The following is a 15,452-nucleotide window of genomic DNA, read 5'->3' as shown; positions in this document are numbered from 1 at the left end:
TTTGTAAATTTACAGACACACAAGTGGGTATATATTTTGCTTGAGGAAAATTGTCTGGAGACCACACTCAGCAAGATAAGGGGTAGTGTACTTCTCACCCCCTTGCACCAGTGATTTCCCATTCTGCTATAGAGGTCACCAGTCTTCTGTTCTGCTGTTAATTGTTCACAGGAACTGAGCCAAGAGGAGAATCCCTGAAAGGCTCACCCGATGCTCCATACAGTGTGCTAGTGTGTAACCTGCATTCTGAGTGACTGGCAACTTGTCCAGAGCATGTGAAAGTTCCTCTTGTTTCCACCCCAGCAAAAAGGAATTCCCATGGTAGAGACCACACACATTTAAGGGTTCAGGGTACTTATCAATGGCCGAAAAATCTAAATTTTGTAATGACTTTGTTAAATTCTGTAGTCTTTCCTGATTACATTGATGTATACATTATAGGGTTTCAAATGAAAAATTACCTGTATACACCAAATTTTAAAGTTACAGTCATGTATGCCACCACATCCCCTTTATTTCTGTCACAGAAACCAGTATTATTTCGAAAAGAACTGAGAACTTTCTGTTTCCAACGATTATACGTATGATACATTGTATATATTGGTAACAGTGCAGGTTTTTAGCGTCTGTAAATGATTATCTTTGCTAGTATTTACTTTTGTTTCGCTGAAGCAGTTTGTTCACGTGTTACTGAATGTTTGTTGCTCAAGTGCTACATATATTTGTGGAAGTACATATCCTTTAGTGTGCAATAAATATGAACTATGACATGCATCAACAAATTCATTAAAAGGAAATTCCGTGGTAATCATTTCACAAACAAAGCAAGCCACACTGTTGCAAGTAACGTATGTATCAGTTCTTCAGGGAATAAACTCCCACATGGCACACCTCCTGGTGATTCAAATTTTTGTGTTAACAAGGACGCTGTTTGTAGTGGATTTGTTGTCGTTGATGTGGACATCTTATCTTCTTTGATAAAGGAAGTGGCGAAATGAAAACAATATGATGGTGTAGCCTGTCTGGAAATAACTGAACAACAAAGTAGCAGGAAGGGTTTAGCGTCAAAATTAGTTGTTCTGTGTAGATCCTGCAATAAATCTACATCGAAAATGACTTAGAACATTGTGCATAACTCATATTATGTGAATTTGAAGTTGGTGGATGCAATGCGTGCAATAGGAAAAGGAAAAAAGGCTGCTCAAACGTTTTGTGGTTTGATGGACCTTTCTCCTCCTCCCTAATTAAAAATACTTTTAGGTGCCTTGATGGTTGTGTCTAAAGCATCTATGAAACGTGGAGTAGAAGAAACTGTAAATATTCATGGAACCAGGGACATTTCTATTGCGTTTGATGGGACATGGCAACATCGAGGACATTGTTCACTGAATGGTGTTGTAAGTGCTACTTCTCTGGAGAATGGAAAAGTTGTTGATGTTGGGTGCTTACCTAATTACTGCCACACCTGCCATTGTAACACTGGACATATTGAACATCAGTGTTCTAAGAATTATGATGGTTACAGTGGAGGTATGGAGTGTGATGGAGCTCTAAAAGTATTTCAGAGGTCGTGCCCATTTATAACGTTAGATATATGAGGTACCTAGGTGATGGGGACTCTAAAGCTTTCAATAAAATTAATGAGTTCAATGTTTATGGTGATACCTTGGCGACAAAACTGGAGTGTTGTGGACATGTGCAAAAGAGGATGGGTGCTAGATTGAGGAAGCTACGAAGAGAAATGAAAGGAAAGTTGCTATCTGATGGAAAATCTCTGTCTGGCCGAGGCAAATTGACAGAAACTGAAATAGACCTCTTTCAGAGTTATTATGGACTGGCCATTAGATGATCTGCACCTCTGAATGATGTCACAGCCATGAGAAAAGCTGTATGGGCCACCTACTTTCATAAGTTGTCCACAGATGACAACCCTGTTCATGGACTTTGCCCTAAAGGAGCAGATTCTTGGTGTGGTTACCAAAACGCAAAAGAAAGTGGTCAGATATACCATCATAAGTATTCTCTTCCTGAGCCTGTTATGAATGAAATAAAACCAATTTTTAGCGACTTCAGCCATTGCATATAGGAAAGATTGCCCAGGAATGTTTTTGTAGGACTAAATACGTTAAAAGTTGGTGTACTGGATGCAGTGATATGTTTCAATGATGGAGTGATAGGAAGGTAGGAAATCCTGAGAAATTTAGGCATAAAATGTGGCTCTAATATGAAAGATCAACTGCTTGTGTGTGACAGACAATGGGTGCATGAAGCTGAAAGATTCGCTCTTCAAGTTACCAAAGAAGCAAGAACTGCCAAAAGGAATGCCAAGAGGAAGCTTGAAGATGAAGAAATGCTGCAGGATGAAGACTATGCTTCAGGAATGTTCTGAGGCACAGTTTAATTGGACTCATATCTTCATTTGCAATTTCCCGCAAGTTGTGTTTTTCAGAATTCGGGTACAAATATTTCCTAAAGTTTATAAAGCATTGCTCTAATTTTTTTCTGTATCTTACAGTAGTCCATACGTATGTAGTAGACTGAAGCTTTATTGCAGAATCAACTAAATTATAGAAAAAAAAAACATTTTTACTAGGAAAAATATTATAAAAATTAAAATGTAAGATATGATATTTTTTATCCTTGTAATATGCTTAATAGGTGGAATTAAATAGGTCTAGCACCTCAGTCATCATGTCATGCATATCTGGTAATAATGTGGTCTCCTTCAAATGTATAACATTGGATTAAATGGTACCTCAATTTGTGGAAGCATTTTGGGGAAAAGTGCATCATTTTTTTTGTAATTTTTTAATAACTTTAAGCAGGTTCAAAAATATTCAAAATACTTCTAATTTGTTTAGAAAGTGTGCTGCATTAACTGATATCAACAAAAAAGCTGTAAAAGATACACATTATAAACAGTGCCTGAAAGAAATAGGTGTTCATTTTTACATAATATTGAGCCAGAAAAGTATCCTGTATCCTTAAAAAGGAAAAAACATTTTGCAAGAAGGAAACGTTAGGTTTGGTACAGAGGTGGATAACTTATGTTACTGCAAGCTACCCCCTAACTACTCGTGTAATCAGTGTGCAATACAGGGAAAAAGTTGACAAGTAAAAACTGAATTGGAAGGTAAATGGAGCAAAAGAATTCTTCTATACAATTTTATATACAAATAGGATAAAAAGTGAGCAGAAAGGCCTGAAACAGGCCACCGCCTCACACATTTGATGAAGTTCTGGAGAAGTTATAAATGACAGTAAAGTATAAAAATTAATGATAATATTTATTCTTGAGTGTTGATGATTGCTTTCATACAGAAAAATCGCCCAGTGATAGTACAGTGAATGTACCAGAACTCTTGTAAATGATCAGTCTGTAGCCATATGTACAAAAAATTTGTGATGATGTAAATATAGAATGACTCATTGCACTCAGTTATGATTTATCATACAAATGATCCATGGAACTTTAAACTAACTTCTTTTCTCCCTTTTAGCTAATTTGGAGCACTGATATGTAATTTTATTCATATTTATCAGGCTTGCGAACACTGAAATATCACCATGAAATATCTTTGCAGAAACTTGTTTATAAACTTAAGGGTCTTGTTGCTTTAGTACTTTGGAAATTTAAGAAGAAAACGATTTGTTGCTCTTTACGTATGATCTGTAATGTTGACATTGTAACTCATTGTTATTATGGGGGGAGGGGGGGAGGCTACAATTAGATATTTAAGGCATTCTGAAATTTTTGAGAAGTTGCCCATTTTGTTGCCATATTTTGAAGATCGCATTAGATTAGATTAATACCAGTTCCATGGATCATGAATACGATATTTCGTAATGATGTGGAACGAGTCAGATTTTCCAATACATGACATAATTAAGTTAATTTAACAACATAATTAAGTTAATATAACAACTTTTTATTTATTTTTTAAATTTTTTTAAATAATTTTTTCTTTGGTTTTTCTTTTTTTCTTAATTTATATCTAAAAATTCCTCTATGGAGTAGGAGTTGTCATTCAGAAATTCTTTTGATTTCTTCTTAAATACTTGTTGGTTATCTGTCAGACTTTTGATACTATTTGGTAAGTGACCAAAGACTTTAGTGCCAGTATAATTCACCCCTTTCTGTGCCAAAGTTAGATTTAATCTTGAATAGTGAAGATCGTCCTTTCTCCTAGTATTGTAGTTATGCACACTGCTATTACTTTCGAATTGGGTTTGGTTGTTAATAACAAATTTCATAAGAGAGTATATATACTGAGAAGCTACTGTGAATATCCCTAGATCCTTATATAAATGTCTGCAGGATGATCTTGGGTGGACTCCAGCTATTATTCTGATTACACGCTTCTGTGCAATAAATACTTTATTCCTCAGTGATGAATTACCCCAAAATACGATGCCATATGCAAGCAATGAGTGAAAATAGGCGTAGTAAGCTAATTTACTAAGATGTTTATCATCAAAATTTACAATGACCCTTATTGCATAAGTAGCTGAACTCAAATATTTCAGCAGATCATCAATGTGTTTCTTCCAATTTAATCTCTCATCAATGGACACAACTAAAAATTTTGCATATTCTACCTTAGCTAGATGCTTCTGATTAAGGTCTATATTTATTAATGGCGTCATACCATTTACTATACGGAATTGTATGTACTGTGTCTTATCAAAATTCAGTGAGAGTCCGTTTACAAGGAACCACTTAGTAATTTTCTGAAAGACATTATTGACAATTTCATCAGTTATTCATGTTTGTCAGGTGTGCTTACTATACTTGTATCATCAGCAAAGAGAACTAACTTTGCCTCTTCATGAATATAGAATGGCAAGTCATTAATATATATTAAGAACAACAAAGGACCCAAGACCGACCCTTGTGGAACCCCATTCTTGATAGTTCCCCAGTTTGAGGAATGTGCTGATCTTTGCATATTACGAGAACTGCTTATTTCAACTTTCTGTACTCTTCCAGTTAGGTACGAATGAAACCATTTGTGCACTGTTCCACTCATGCCACAATACTTGAGCTTGTGTAGCAGAATTTCATGATCAATGTGATATTGGCTTACAAACTAATTCGGCATTGAGGGTTGCCACAATGTCCAGTTACTGGAATAAGTGGAAGGGGCTCTGTAGCCATTATTTGCACAGTGTTTTCTGTATAAGTAATTTAGTTAAGCTGTGAGTGCCCCTGCACCTAGATTTTCAAGATGTGCTTGATTACGAATTGATTAAAAAAAAAGTTATTTGGTATTCCTCTGCTTTTTTTAGGTATGTTGCACTTTTTGTGCACTGTGTTTGCGTGGAACAGAAATATTCCTTTGGATGCTCCTGCTTACCAAAACCTACTTCCATACAGACATTTAATGATCTTGGAAGAATTGTTAAAGGGAGGCCACAGAACTACCAGCATGTTCCACGTGCTCTCAAGACTGTAACAGAGTCCTTGTTGCAGCTATAATATACAGTAGATCCCTCAAACAAAAAAAAAGAAAGTACAGGTTATGCCCGTCTACAAGAATGGCTGCAAAAAGTGACCCACAAAACTACCATCCAACATCCTTGTCATTCATTTGTTGTAGAATCTTGGAAAATATTCAGAGTACAAATGTAATGTGGTATCTCAAACAGAGTGACTTTCATACTAACCAGAATGGATTCCAGAAATGTCAATCTTATGAAACCTGTAATCAGTGCCTGCAACAGCGTCCCTGCCACCACACGACCGCGGGTCACACATTGTGCAATCCACAGCCAGGAACTTGTGGCCCACACACAGTGATGTTCAGCCAGTCAGTGCAGGTGTGGAACCAGACCGTGTCCACAGTGGTCCCTGTCTGTAGTTGCCTCCGCAGTATCATAGCAACACTGGCCTGTTTACCCTTATGAAATAGCTACATACTGACACTGCTCCAGTGACATTGTGCCAAAGTTGCTGTTGACGGCTGAATTCGTATACCATCAGGGCTCTTATACATGCATGTGGCATCGCACTCTGCAATCTCGGCCTGGACTACACTACTACTGCTGCCTCCACACCTCGCCATTTGGGTCAACCTTGTCTGGACTTCTGCTCTGCTCAGTACGTGACCTTCTTGGGATTGCTACTGTGCAGCAACCTGACCTCTGGACTTGTCCACAGACTTTGTTACTTTCCATCACAGCTGCTGCTCTCAGCCTAGCCACCAGAGTTGTGTATAATTCTTTTTCTGTCGGCGCTTACGGAAAAATAAACTTTATTGCTTTCTCATGCCTTCTGTTATTTGCAGCACCTCCGTTCACAGATAACACAAAGCCCAACTCTCACTTTTTTTCAGATCACATCCTGACTTGGCTTGAACCAGGGCAGTCAGGTATCACCTAACATGCTGACTTGCCATGCACTGAGGCAGTCGAGTAGTTGCAGTGTTTCTTGACTACTGAAACACATTCACAAACATGCTTATTATCGAAAATATGATTGTATGGGATATAAAGTCAGATTTGTTACTAGTGTCATGGCTATCAAATTTTATTAGTGGAAGGCATGGCATGGATGTAAGGATGGGGTGAAACTTTATTAAGAGTAATATGAAGACATCGTGCGAGATGGGGTGTCAGACAAGTGTCTAGACTTGAACCAGTTCTCTGTATGAAATTAAGACTTGCGGAAAGCCAGCAGAGGAAACTACAAAACTGTAATGGCCAATGTGGACAACGAGCTTGGGCGCCACAGTGACGAGCAGATGCTGGCACGCAGCCATATTGCTAGAGAAGGTTCTGGAGAAATCTCAGTCCTAGGAAGACCGTCAGAAGGGCAAGCGGAAAACAACTCTACAGTAGAAACTCGCATAAGAATCCTAGTGCAGTGGACTGAAGGCTGTGAAGAGTGACATTTGGAAGTAGTCAGTGCCACGAGACAGGAGACTTCACCTGGAAGCGGTTGCTGTGAGTACTTGTCAGGAACAATGCCACTGCCAAGCCTCGAAGCTGCTATAGAATGAAACTTCGATGATGATGATGATGATGATGATGATGATGATGATGCAGTAAGACACCGTGAAGACTGTACACATTCTAGACAAATGAGTTTCCAATCAGTGTCCAGCAACAGCCATTACCTTGAGTTCGCAATGAGTAATACCTGATGTTTCAGACTACTGGAAAGAACAGTTGGTGTCTCAGACTTGTATCCAATTGTGATAAAAGTATTTGATTGTCTATTGTCAGAATGAGTTGCAGGCATAGGGCTTGTCTCTGAAAGTGAAAGGTACTGGGAGTTGCTCGAAAGGCCTAACATACACTGTAGTAGTGTGTATTCATTGAACTGCAGTCATATATAGCTACTGTAGGCCATGTCTGTGGATAGGGTTAAATAACTCTCAAAATATTTTTTTCCTAAAATGAATCCTTCAGTGTTTTCTCCCCTATTCACTTCCTACAAATCACAACTTCTTCTCCGTTCCAGAATAACCTGTGCTGAGCACCCTAAGACTCTCTCCATCTCACTCCATTAAAGGTGACACAGTAGACGTCACCAAACATCATCAGCATCCCAACAGTAATATGCAGGCTATACCATCAACCTTGGTGGTGGTAGAACCTGTGCTGTGATGCGGCAGTGGATTGAGGATTTCTTTGTGGGGAGAGTGCGGCTTGTTAGCTTGGATGGAAAGTTATTGACAGGCATAGAAGTAACTTCGTGTGTGTCCCAGGGAAGTATTGGAAGCCTTGCAGTTCATGTTTTGTATTAACGACGTTGCAGGCAATACTTACAGTAACCTCAGATTTTTCACGGATTATCCAGTTATCTGTAATGAAATTTTGATGGAAAAGAGGCGCTTCAGCTCAGTATCTGATTCTACATCTTGAAAAAGTTTATGTTGAAGGTGTATCGTGCTGGGCCCCATCATGCCTAAATGACATGTTATTGCAATGTTAAGGGTGTATTTGGCAGTAATAAAAGATGCAGCCTGAGAGCTGAAGTACTCGGCTCTCTTAAACCATCATCTTAGCGTGCGTGCCTCTTTGGTTTGGTGCCGTGCAATGAGTCCAAATCAGTGTTGAGGGTTATCAACGAATATTAGAAACTGCCCTTGAATGAGTGTTATGTAAGTTTAAGATAACATTGTGCTCAGTTATGGCCTTGGCCATAAACAAAACATTGTAATAAGGAAACATGGTTCAATATTTTAATTTGACACATTGTAGGACATATGTTCAGGCGAATATTTTGTCTTGTTTTGCTCGTAGGAATTGTCCACAAATGTTTTACAGGCACTAAAAAATTTCCTGTGGCTAAAAATAACTGGTTAATACTAATGTGTAAACCAATATGTAGATACGTATCTAGCAGAATATTACACGCTTAACATCCATCTATGTTCATTGCCTTACTGTGCAAACCACCGTGGAGTGCATGACAGAGGCTACTTTTCATTGTACCAGTTATTAGGGTTTCTTACCTCTCCATTCATGTATGGGGTGCAGAAACAATAATTGCTTAAATGCCTCTGTGCTCACTATAATTAATGTAATTGTGTTTTCTCACTTCATTACGGAGTGATATTTAGAGGGCTGTAGTGTGATGCTGTATTTTTCACTGAGTAGTGATGCTTGAAACATCATAAGAAGACTTTATCGGGTGATTAGCACGTGTCCTTAAAAGTGTCTACTGTTTCAGGTTTTTCAGTGCCACTCTCCAGTGTGTCAAACAAATCTTTCGCCATTTGTGCAAACCCTTCTTTGTATACGTTAATTACCACATGTTAGTCCTATTTGGTACAGGTCCTACACGCTTCAGCAATATTTCAACATGGGATGCATGAGTGTTTGTAAGCAGTCTCTTTCATAGACCGATAGCATTTTCCCAGAACACTACCAGTGAACCCAAGTCATTGATATTGTCATATGATACAATTTTTCTACTCGCCAAGCTGTGTGACAGGAGAACATGATGTAAAAAAAAAAAAGGTTTTCTGTATGCAAGCTTTCAGAGCCAGAGGCTGTTCCTTGTGGCAGAAGGGTTGAAAGGGAAGGAAGAGGTAGAGTTCGGAAAAGTCACTAAGAACCCTGGGTCAGGGGGAACTTACCAAACAGGATGAGAAGAAAAGACTCATCCAGTGCGGTAAATCTCTGCTGACCTGGTGTTCTGGATGACTTTTCCAAAATGTACCCCTTTTCCTAAACCTCTCCAACCGTTCCTCTTCAACCTTCTGCTGGAAGGAGGAGCCACGAGCTCAGAAAGTTTGCATGAGTATAATCTTCTTTTACGTGTGTGTTCTGCTGTTGTTTAGCGTGTAGATTTTTTATCTATCAAACTACATTATATTGTTAAAAAGTGATAATTTTTGTTAGAATATTCATGAAGATGGACTAAAAGTGCACATTCTCATTAGTAACATGAAACAATTTTCGCCTAAGATACTGGGTAGATGAATATAATTGACTGGGCCCACTTAAAGGCCGGCCGAAGTGGCCGTGCGGTTAAAGGCGCTGCAGTCTGGAACCGCAAGACCGCTACGGTCGCAGGTTCGAATCCTGCCTCGGGCATGGATGTTTGTGATGTCCTTAGGTTAGTTAGGTTTAACTAGTTCTAAGTTCTAGGGGACTAATGACCTCAGCAGTTGAGTCCCATAGTGCTCAGAGCCATTTTGAACCCACTTAGAGAACAATGTTGCATTAGTTAACAAACCACAATTTTGTATCTAGCTTGACAATCAATGCATTAATATCTGGAGAAAATGTTTAACGCGCAGCATTTCTTTGATTTGTACGTGAAACAGTCCATTACAGTGACTGTATGGGTATGAAGAGGCATCAGAAGACTTGTTCTGATAGATAGCAGAGTTCATGATACCTTTTGCTGTGGCTTATGCTGGCGCACTGGCAGTAATTTCCTTTTGATGAGTGATAATGGGAGTTAGTTACAATGTGTTGTATCAAGAACATGAGAATGAACATCCTACTTCCATTTGTTTAATTGACAGAAGTTGTTGCATGCTCAAGAGTAGAGCATTGCTCTTTGATGGACTAGCCACAGTGAGATTGCTTGTGGCATACTAATTTCTGGTTGCCAAATTTTATTAAATGTCTTTAATACGGTATTTGATTTATAACCCATCCTAATTATTATAAGATTATGGTCACAGTTACCACCATATTTTGCTGATGCATTTTTGTAAATTTTTTTGATTATTGTCTAATGTTTTAAGGTGTTTAAAGCAAAGGAGTCATTGATGTGAGTAAATTTCTAATGGGAACACTACTCAATCAGTGTAATGTGCTTTTCCACTTCAAATAACAGAAAAGTGTGAATATTATTTCTACAGTTGCAGATTTGACAGCAGAAACTTTCCACTTGCAGTGTCTCAAGATTTTCTGTGATCCAAAGTTTAATGTACTTTTCTTTCCTAATAATTTTTCAGCAATAGCAGGCAACTGTAGTAGTATCATTGCACGAGAAGAAAGAGACCTATGGCTCTCATCTTCGTCTACATGATTTTTCAATGATGATAAAATCATCATCCATAAATAAATCTCATTATTTTAAGTCAACCATTTCACTTGTGGAATGAGTACTGTTAGTCAGTTATTGGTGCAAATTTCTGCACAGAGATCTACTGGTAAAATTAACTTACGGTATCTGTATTATACACTATCTGCAAACAGTTAATGTTGTTTCAAAAATCTCGTTCATTTCCACTCTTTTGTAAGGAATTGTATCTCACCTAACAGTTCTGTAAAATCAAGATAACTTGCCATCTTTATAACAACAAACCACATGTTTATGAAACACGCTGAGTAGTGGCCTGTTGGAGCTAATACTGTCTATCTCTGTGTTCAGGAAATCAGCAGAGAATTGAAGAGAACCTGGGCCCCACTGGACGATGTTACATTACCTGAGGTTATACTCAACCCTATCCTGGGGGATTCTGATGAGTACATCCTGCAGGTACTGAGAGATACTGAAACAGCGTAATGAAACTATTCTTGTAGGAAATCTCAGCTCAGCTAATATTCTGTGAGTAGAATATGCATACTGTAGCAAGAGCACCTCATGCATCTAGGCATTTACTCTGCAGCATTACTTAGTGGTCAACACAAACTGCTCACTGCAAGAATCTGTAATCCGCTGTCAAATATGAGCTGCTGCAGATACAATGTGGTATATCTTTTAAGTAAATTTAAAACATTTACTCTGTGGTCACTTGGAGCAAAATATTTTATTGTCAAGAAGAACAATACAGTTCAGTTTTATTGGTGATTATATCGACAGGAGTCATTTGAACTGGTTGTGAATAGGGCATAAAGCTTACACGCATGCCTGTCTATCTGATGATTTCCTGAAAGCAACTTTTATTTGTTGTGGAGGCTTCCTGGTACAATCTGTGATAAATTTAAAATGGTCTACATACTTTCCCATTTAATCGACAAATAAAAATTGTTAAAACTTACAGGTCTCGGTATATGTATGGGACACAGAATTTTATGTTGAATACAGTGTTATGGTTATTTATGTATTCCTACACGACCAATTTTGTCACCTGTATCAGAAAAGTGTACAGAGTCAACTGAGATGAGCTACAATCAATGTATAGCATCTGAAACATTTTATTTGTTTGTCTCAACTGTTTTAAGTTAAATGACTGTGGTAATGTTTGCCAGGGTTCCAGGTGTAATTATTAAAGCAGTTAACTTGTATGTGCATAACTTGAGCACATAGCCTTCTCTCTCCTGTTTTGTTTTGCATGCTATAAATATAAGCATGTCATTGTACTTTTTATATCTTCATCAGACCTGTTTTGCAGAAGATATGTGCATTCCTTGGGGAAGATATTTAAAGGCTTAGGAAGTGAGCAGTTATTTATTTACAACCACTAGTCTAAATGAAGAAAGATGTAGTGAAATGTACTTTTTTATGGTGCTGTGCCTGAGATTTTGAAAGATAACCACTAAGCCATTAATGTTAAGTTGTTGGGTTCAGGAGCCAGTTAAAAGGAGGGTGTATAATATATCATTCCAATAATCACCGAAGACTTATGTAAGCAGTTCTGTGCAAGTTTGAGAACATTTTGTACACTATATTAGTGAAGGTGTGTGGATTAATATTGTAAAACAAATGCACAAAGACTGTTTCATTTTGCCAGCTATTAATATTGAGTCTGTGCAATGTGACAAAGGTAGTCACAAAATTATACTGTTGGGATCAATGTAGATGTTTTTGACACTTGGGAAGTCTGCATTAATAATATTTTGAGAAATGTCTTAGATTAAATATAGTTAACATGATTGCCTATGTCATTCAAGGCATTGGGTGTATAACATCTGTGATATCTTAGGAATTAGAGTTCAACAGCAAACTAATGGGGTTGCAAGATGTCCCCTTCCTAATAACATTAAGTCACGTCCAGAGCTGTAAGGTGCATACTATGAATAAACGTATCTGTAGTGTGTTTGATCGTTATCGTTTCCTATTTTGATGTCCTTTACAGTTATATATTTTTAATTGATGCAGTTTGTTTATGAGATACTGTTTGTAAACAACAGTTGTGAAGTTCCACATGCCTCGGATGCAGCTTTTAAAGTAGTTGTATGTGTGTTGAGTATAAAAGTGCTTTTAATATTGTGTAGTAATAAGTGTATTGGAATACAGAGATGTGGAAACATTAAAGTTTGGAGATTATAAGAAATAGGTTTTAAATAGAAATTGTATGATGCAAGTGCTCTCTTCCTGCTGGCTGCCCATTATAGAATCTCAGGAGACACCTGATTGTTACATCTAGTCAGGAAATGCTGGAGGCACACTACATAATGGAGAAAATATGACTCATTTACATACATACATACATACATACACAATTAGATTCAATAAATATTGTTGCAAACTGTACTAAAAAAAATGTAGACTGCTGAGGTTATACACAAGTAATGTGTTCTTTCCAAGAAAGACTGATTTATTATATTAAGAACCATGGTTTGATAAGAATTAGAAAACAGCAACTAGAAATTGCCTACACCTGTACCCATTCCTATAAAATGTTACTGATTTACTTTGAGAAAAAGTACTGAAAATGAATTTACTGGTGTTGCTCATATAAGTTAATAGCTTAATTTAGTTCATATTATCACCCTCCATTACATTTCATTTATAGGGCTAAGAATCAATACTGGTTTGTAGAACATCAGAGCTCAGCTATTGTCTGCCTATTGCTGAAGATAAGATATTCATTTATAAAAGTATAAATTTAATGTTGCAGTGTTTCCACTTGTTCCAAAGTATTGAAGTGAATTTGATTTTTGCTGATCTCCTACACTCCCCCCCCCCCCCCCCTTGCTTTCTCCCCCCCCCCCCCCCCCCCAAATGCACATACCTTCAAACACTTGAACAATTACCTATTTGAAAAGTGCCATAAAACAATAAAATATTTGTAATACTACCTACACTGCAACTCTAAATTCCACAATGGCACAACAGACTGAAACTGTGGTTCACATGACATTAAATGCTCAGGGGCAGCTGGCAGTTGAGTTCAATGACATTCTTATGTATCAGTCTCAACCTTGTAGCCATTTAATGTTTCCATATTCTAAAAAAGAGTCATTTAGAAGAGAATTTATTTTTATTTACCATACTGCCATATTTTACATAATGCACTGAAAAGTAAATTTTAAGCAGAAAATATATTAAAGATCAAAGATCCTAAAGTACAAGCACACTGCAGAATTTTTATGTCGTATGGAGATGTATTTAAACAACCGTGGTGAGCATAAATGGTTGTGCAACATGGAGAATAAAAAGCTAATAGAATTCAGCTGAACTGAAGGGTGCACATCAGGTACATTGTAGTTATTAGACAGCGGGACTTAAAACTAGAATAAAAGAGAACACCGTTTTGTTACTGGAATTGTTCTGAATCACTACATTTTTATAACTACAAGGTTCAGTGTGTGTACATCTATTGGTTTTTTATTAATCCTTTCTAAGAAGATGCCTTAATGATATTTGTATGTGATTTAAATTTACATCAGTACATACTGTGAGCGTTCCATTTATGAATGTGAGCAGTGAGGCATCACTTTCGATCTTTAAAGACTTTGTCATCAGTATTAGGAAGCTCACTAGTAAAGAAATATACAGCAGTATTATGCCTTGATAGCATGTATCCCTCAAACATTTGTGGATATAAGAATATAGAGGGCCTTATTTTTGTTACTAACTTTTGTAAATCATCATTCCAAGAAGTCTTTTTTTCATTTTTTAATTAGACTATAGAAGATTTGACTTGTTTGCTCTTTGGAATGGTGAGTTGAGAAGTACCTGACATCTTTACAAATGCACATGTGAAATCTGTGTAATTATGATTTTAAATGTAGCTGTGGTGTATATAAATGTGATTGCTGTTTACATCGGTATCAGTAGTTGATGATGGGATGCACAGAAAAATACAAAATTGTTTTCATTAAAAGGATGTTGCGAAGTTTTATCTTTTGTACTGTATTTCGCTAGTCAGTGTCAGGCCTGTACGAGGTAAAAGACCTATTGTTACCTTTTATACATATAGAAACTGTATGAAAGATGTATTAACTCATCCATATAAACATACAACTTAACAGGAAATGGTTGGCTAGAAATTTTCTCTTTGGACAGCTTAAAATTTATAGTTGATTGTACTGGGAAAAATAATTGATTAATAAAAACATGTATCATGTCTTCCCGTAGCCAACGAAACAAGATATTCGCCATTAATAAGCTATTCACTAAGGACCAGACAGTACCTACAAAAAATAGTTTTTTTGTTAATAACAGTTATAATGAATAAAAAGAGTGTGTGTGTGTGTGTGTGTGTGTGTGTGTGTGTGTGTGTGTGTGTGTGTGTGTGTGGGCGCGCTCGCGTGTGCACATGTGCTTTTACATGTAGATTACTGCAGTAATAGAGCACTGATTTTTCATAGTTGTCCTTGTGAATTTTTAAGATTGATTTCAGAAATGGAGAGGTGTAGAAAATAATAACTGTGATTAACTACTAGAACATTTTTAAAAAATATGAGATGCTAAATAATTGCCATCAAAATGGACAATGTAAATTTGAAATACCGTAATAAAAGTATGATGGCAGTGTGATAACTAACAGGTTTATGTGTTGACTTTTGTAAAAATTACTAGAACACTTTATGCAGAGGGGGCAAGGAATATATCCTGTTATGGGGTCCTTTATTTACTTGTACATATCAGATCAGTAGAGATTATCCTGCCAATAAAACTATTTGATCCCATTATGGCACCTTGTATTTTGTGAGGTAGGAGAAATGCCTTCTTGTCTCACAGTTATTCTATTAATAGCATTTTTTGCATCCAAGCCATTTTCATTTGGTTTTCTCCACACTAATGTATGTAGGTTTCTGTATTTGTTACTCAGACAGTACATATATATTCTATAAATAACACATTTGTA

At 37.0% G+C, this 15,452-nt stretch overlaps 1 protein-coding gene across 1 annotated transcript in view; it reads left to right on the top strand.

Moving 5' to 3' along the window:
• Positions 1–13,286, top strand: part of LOC126484173 (F-box only protein 33) — a 77,150-nt gene extending 63,864 nt beyond the window's left edge. Inside the window, exon 7 of the mRNA XM_050107581.1 lies at positions 10,844–13,286. Coding sequence (XP_049963538.1) covers positions 10,844–10,978 — 135 coding nt within the window. The 3' untranslated portion in view covers positions 10,979–13,286. The remainder of the gene's footprint in view (positions 1–10,843) is intronic.
• The last annotated feature ends 2,166 nt before the right edge of the window (positions 13,287–15,452 follow it).

Source organism: Schistocerca serialis, chromosome 6, assembly GCF_023864345.2.
Source record: "Schistocerca serialis cubense isolate TAMUIC-IGC-003099 chromosome 6, iqSchSeri2.2, whole genome shotgun sequence".
In the NCBI taxonomy this organism is placed as follows: domain Eukaryota; kingdom Metazoa; phylum Arthropoda; class Insecta; order Orthoptera; family Acrididae; genus Schistocerca; species Schistocerca serialis.
The sequence above is the reverse complement of the archived record's forward strand: the minus strand, read 5'-3'. Positions and strand labels throughout refer to the sequence as shown.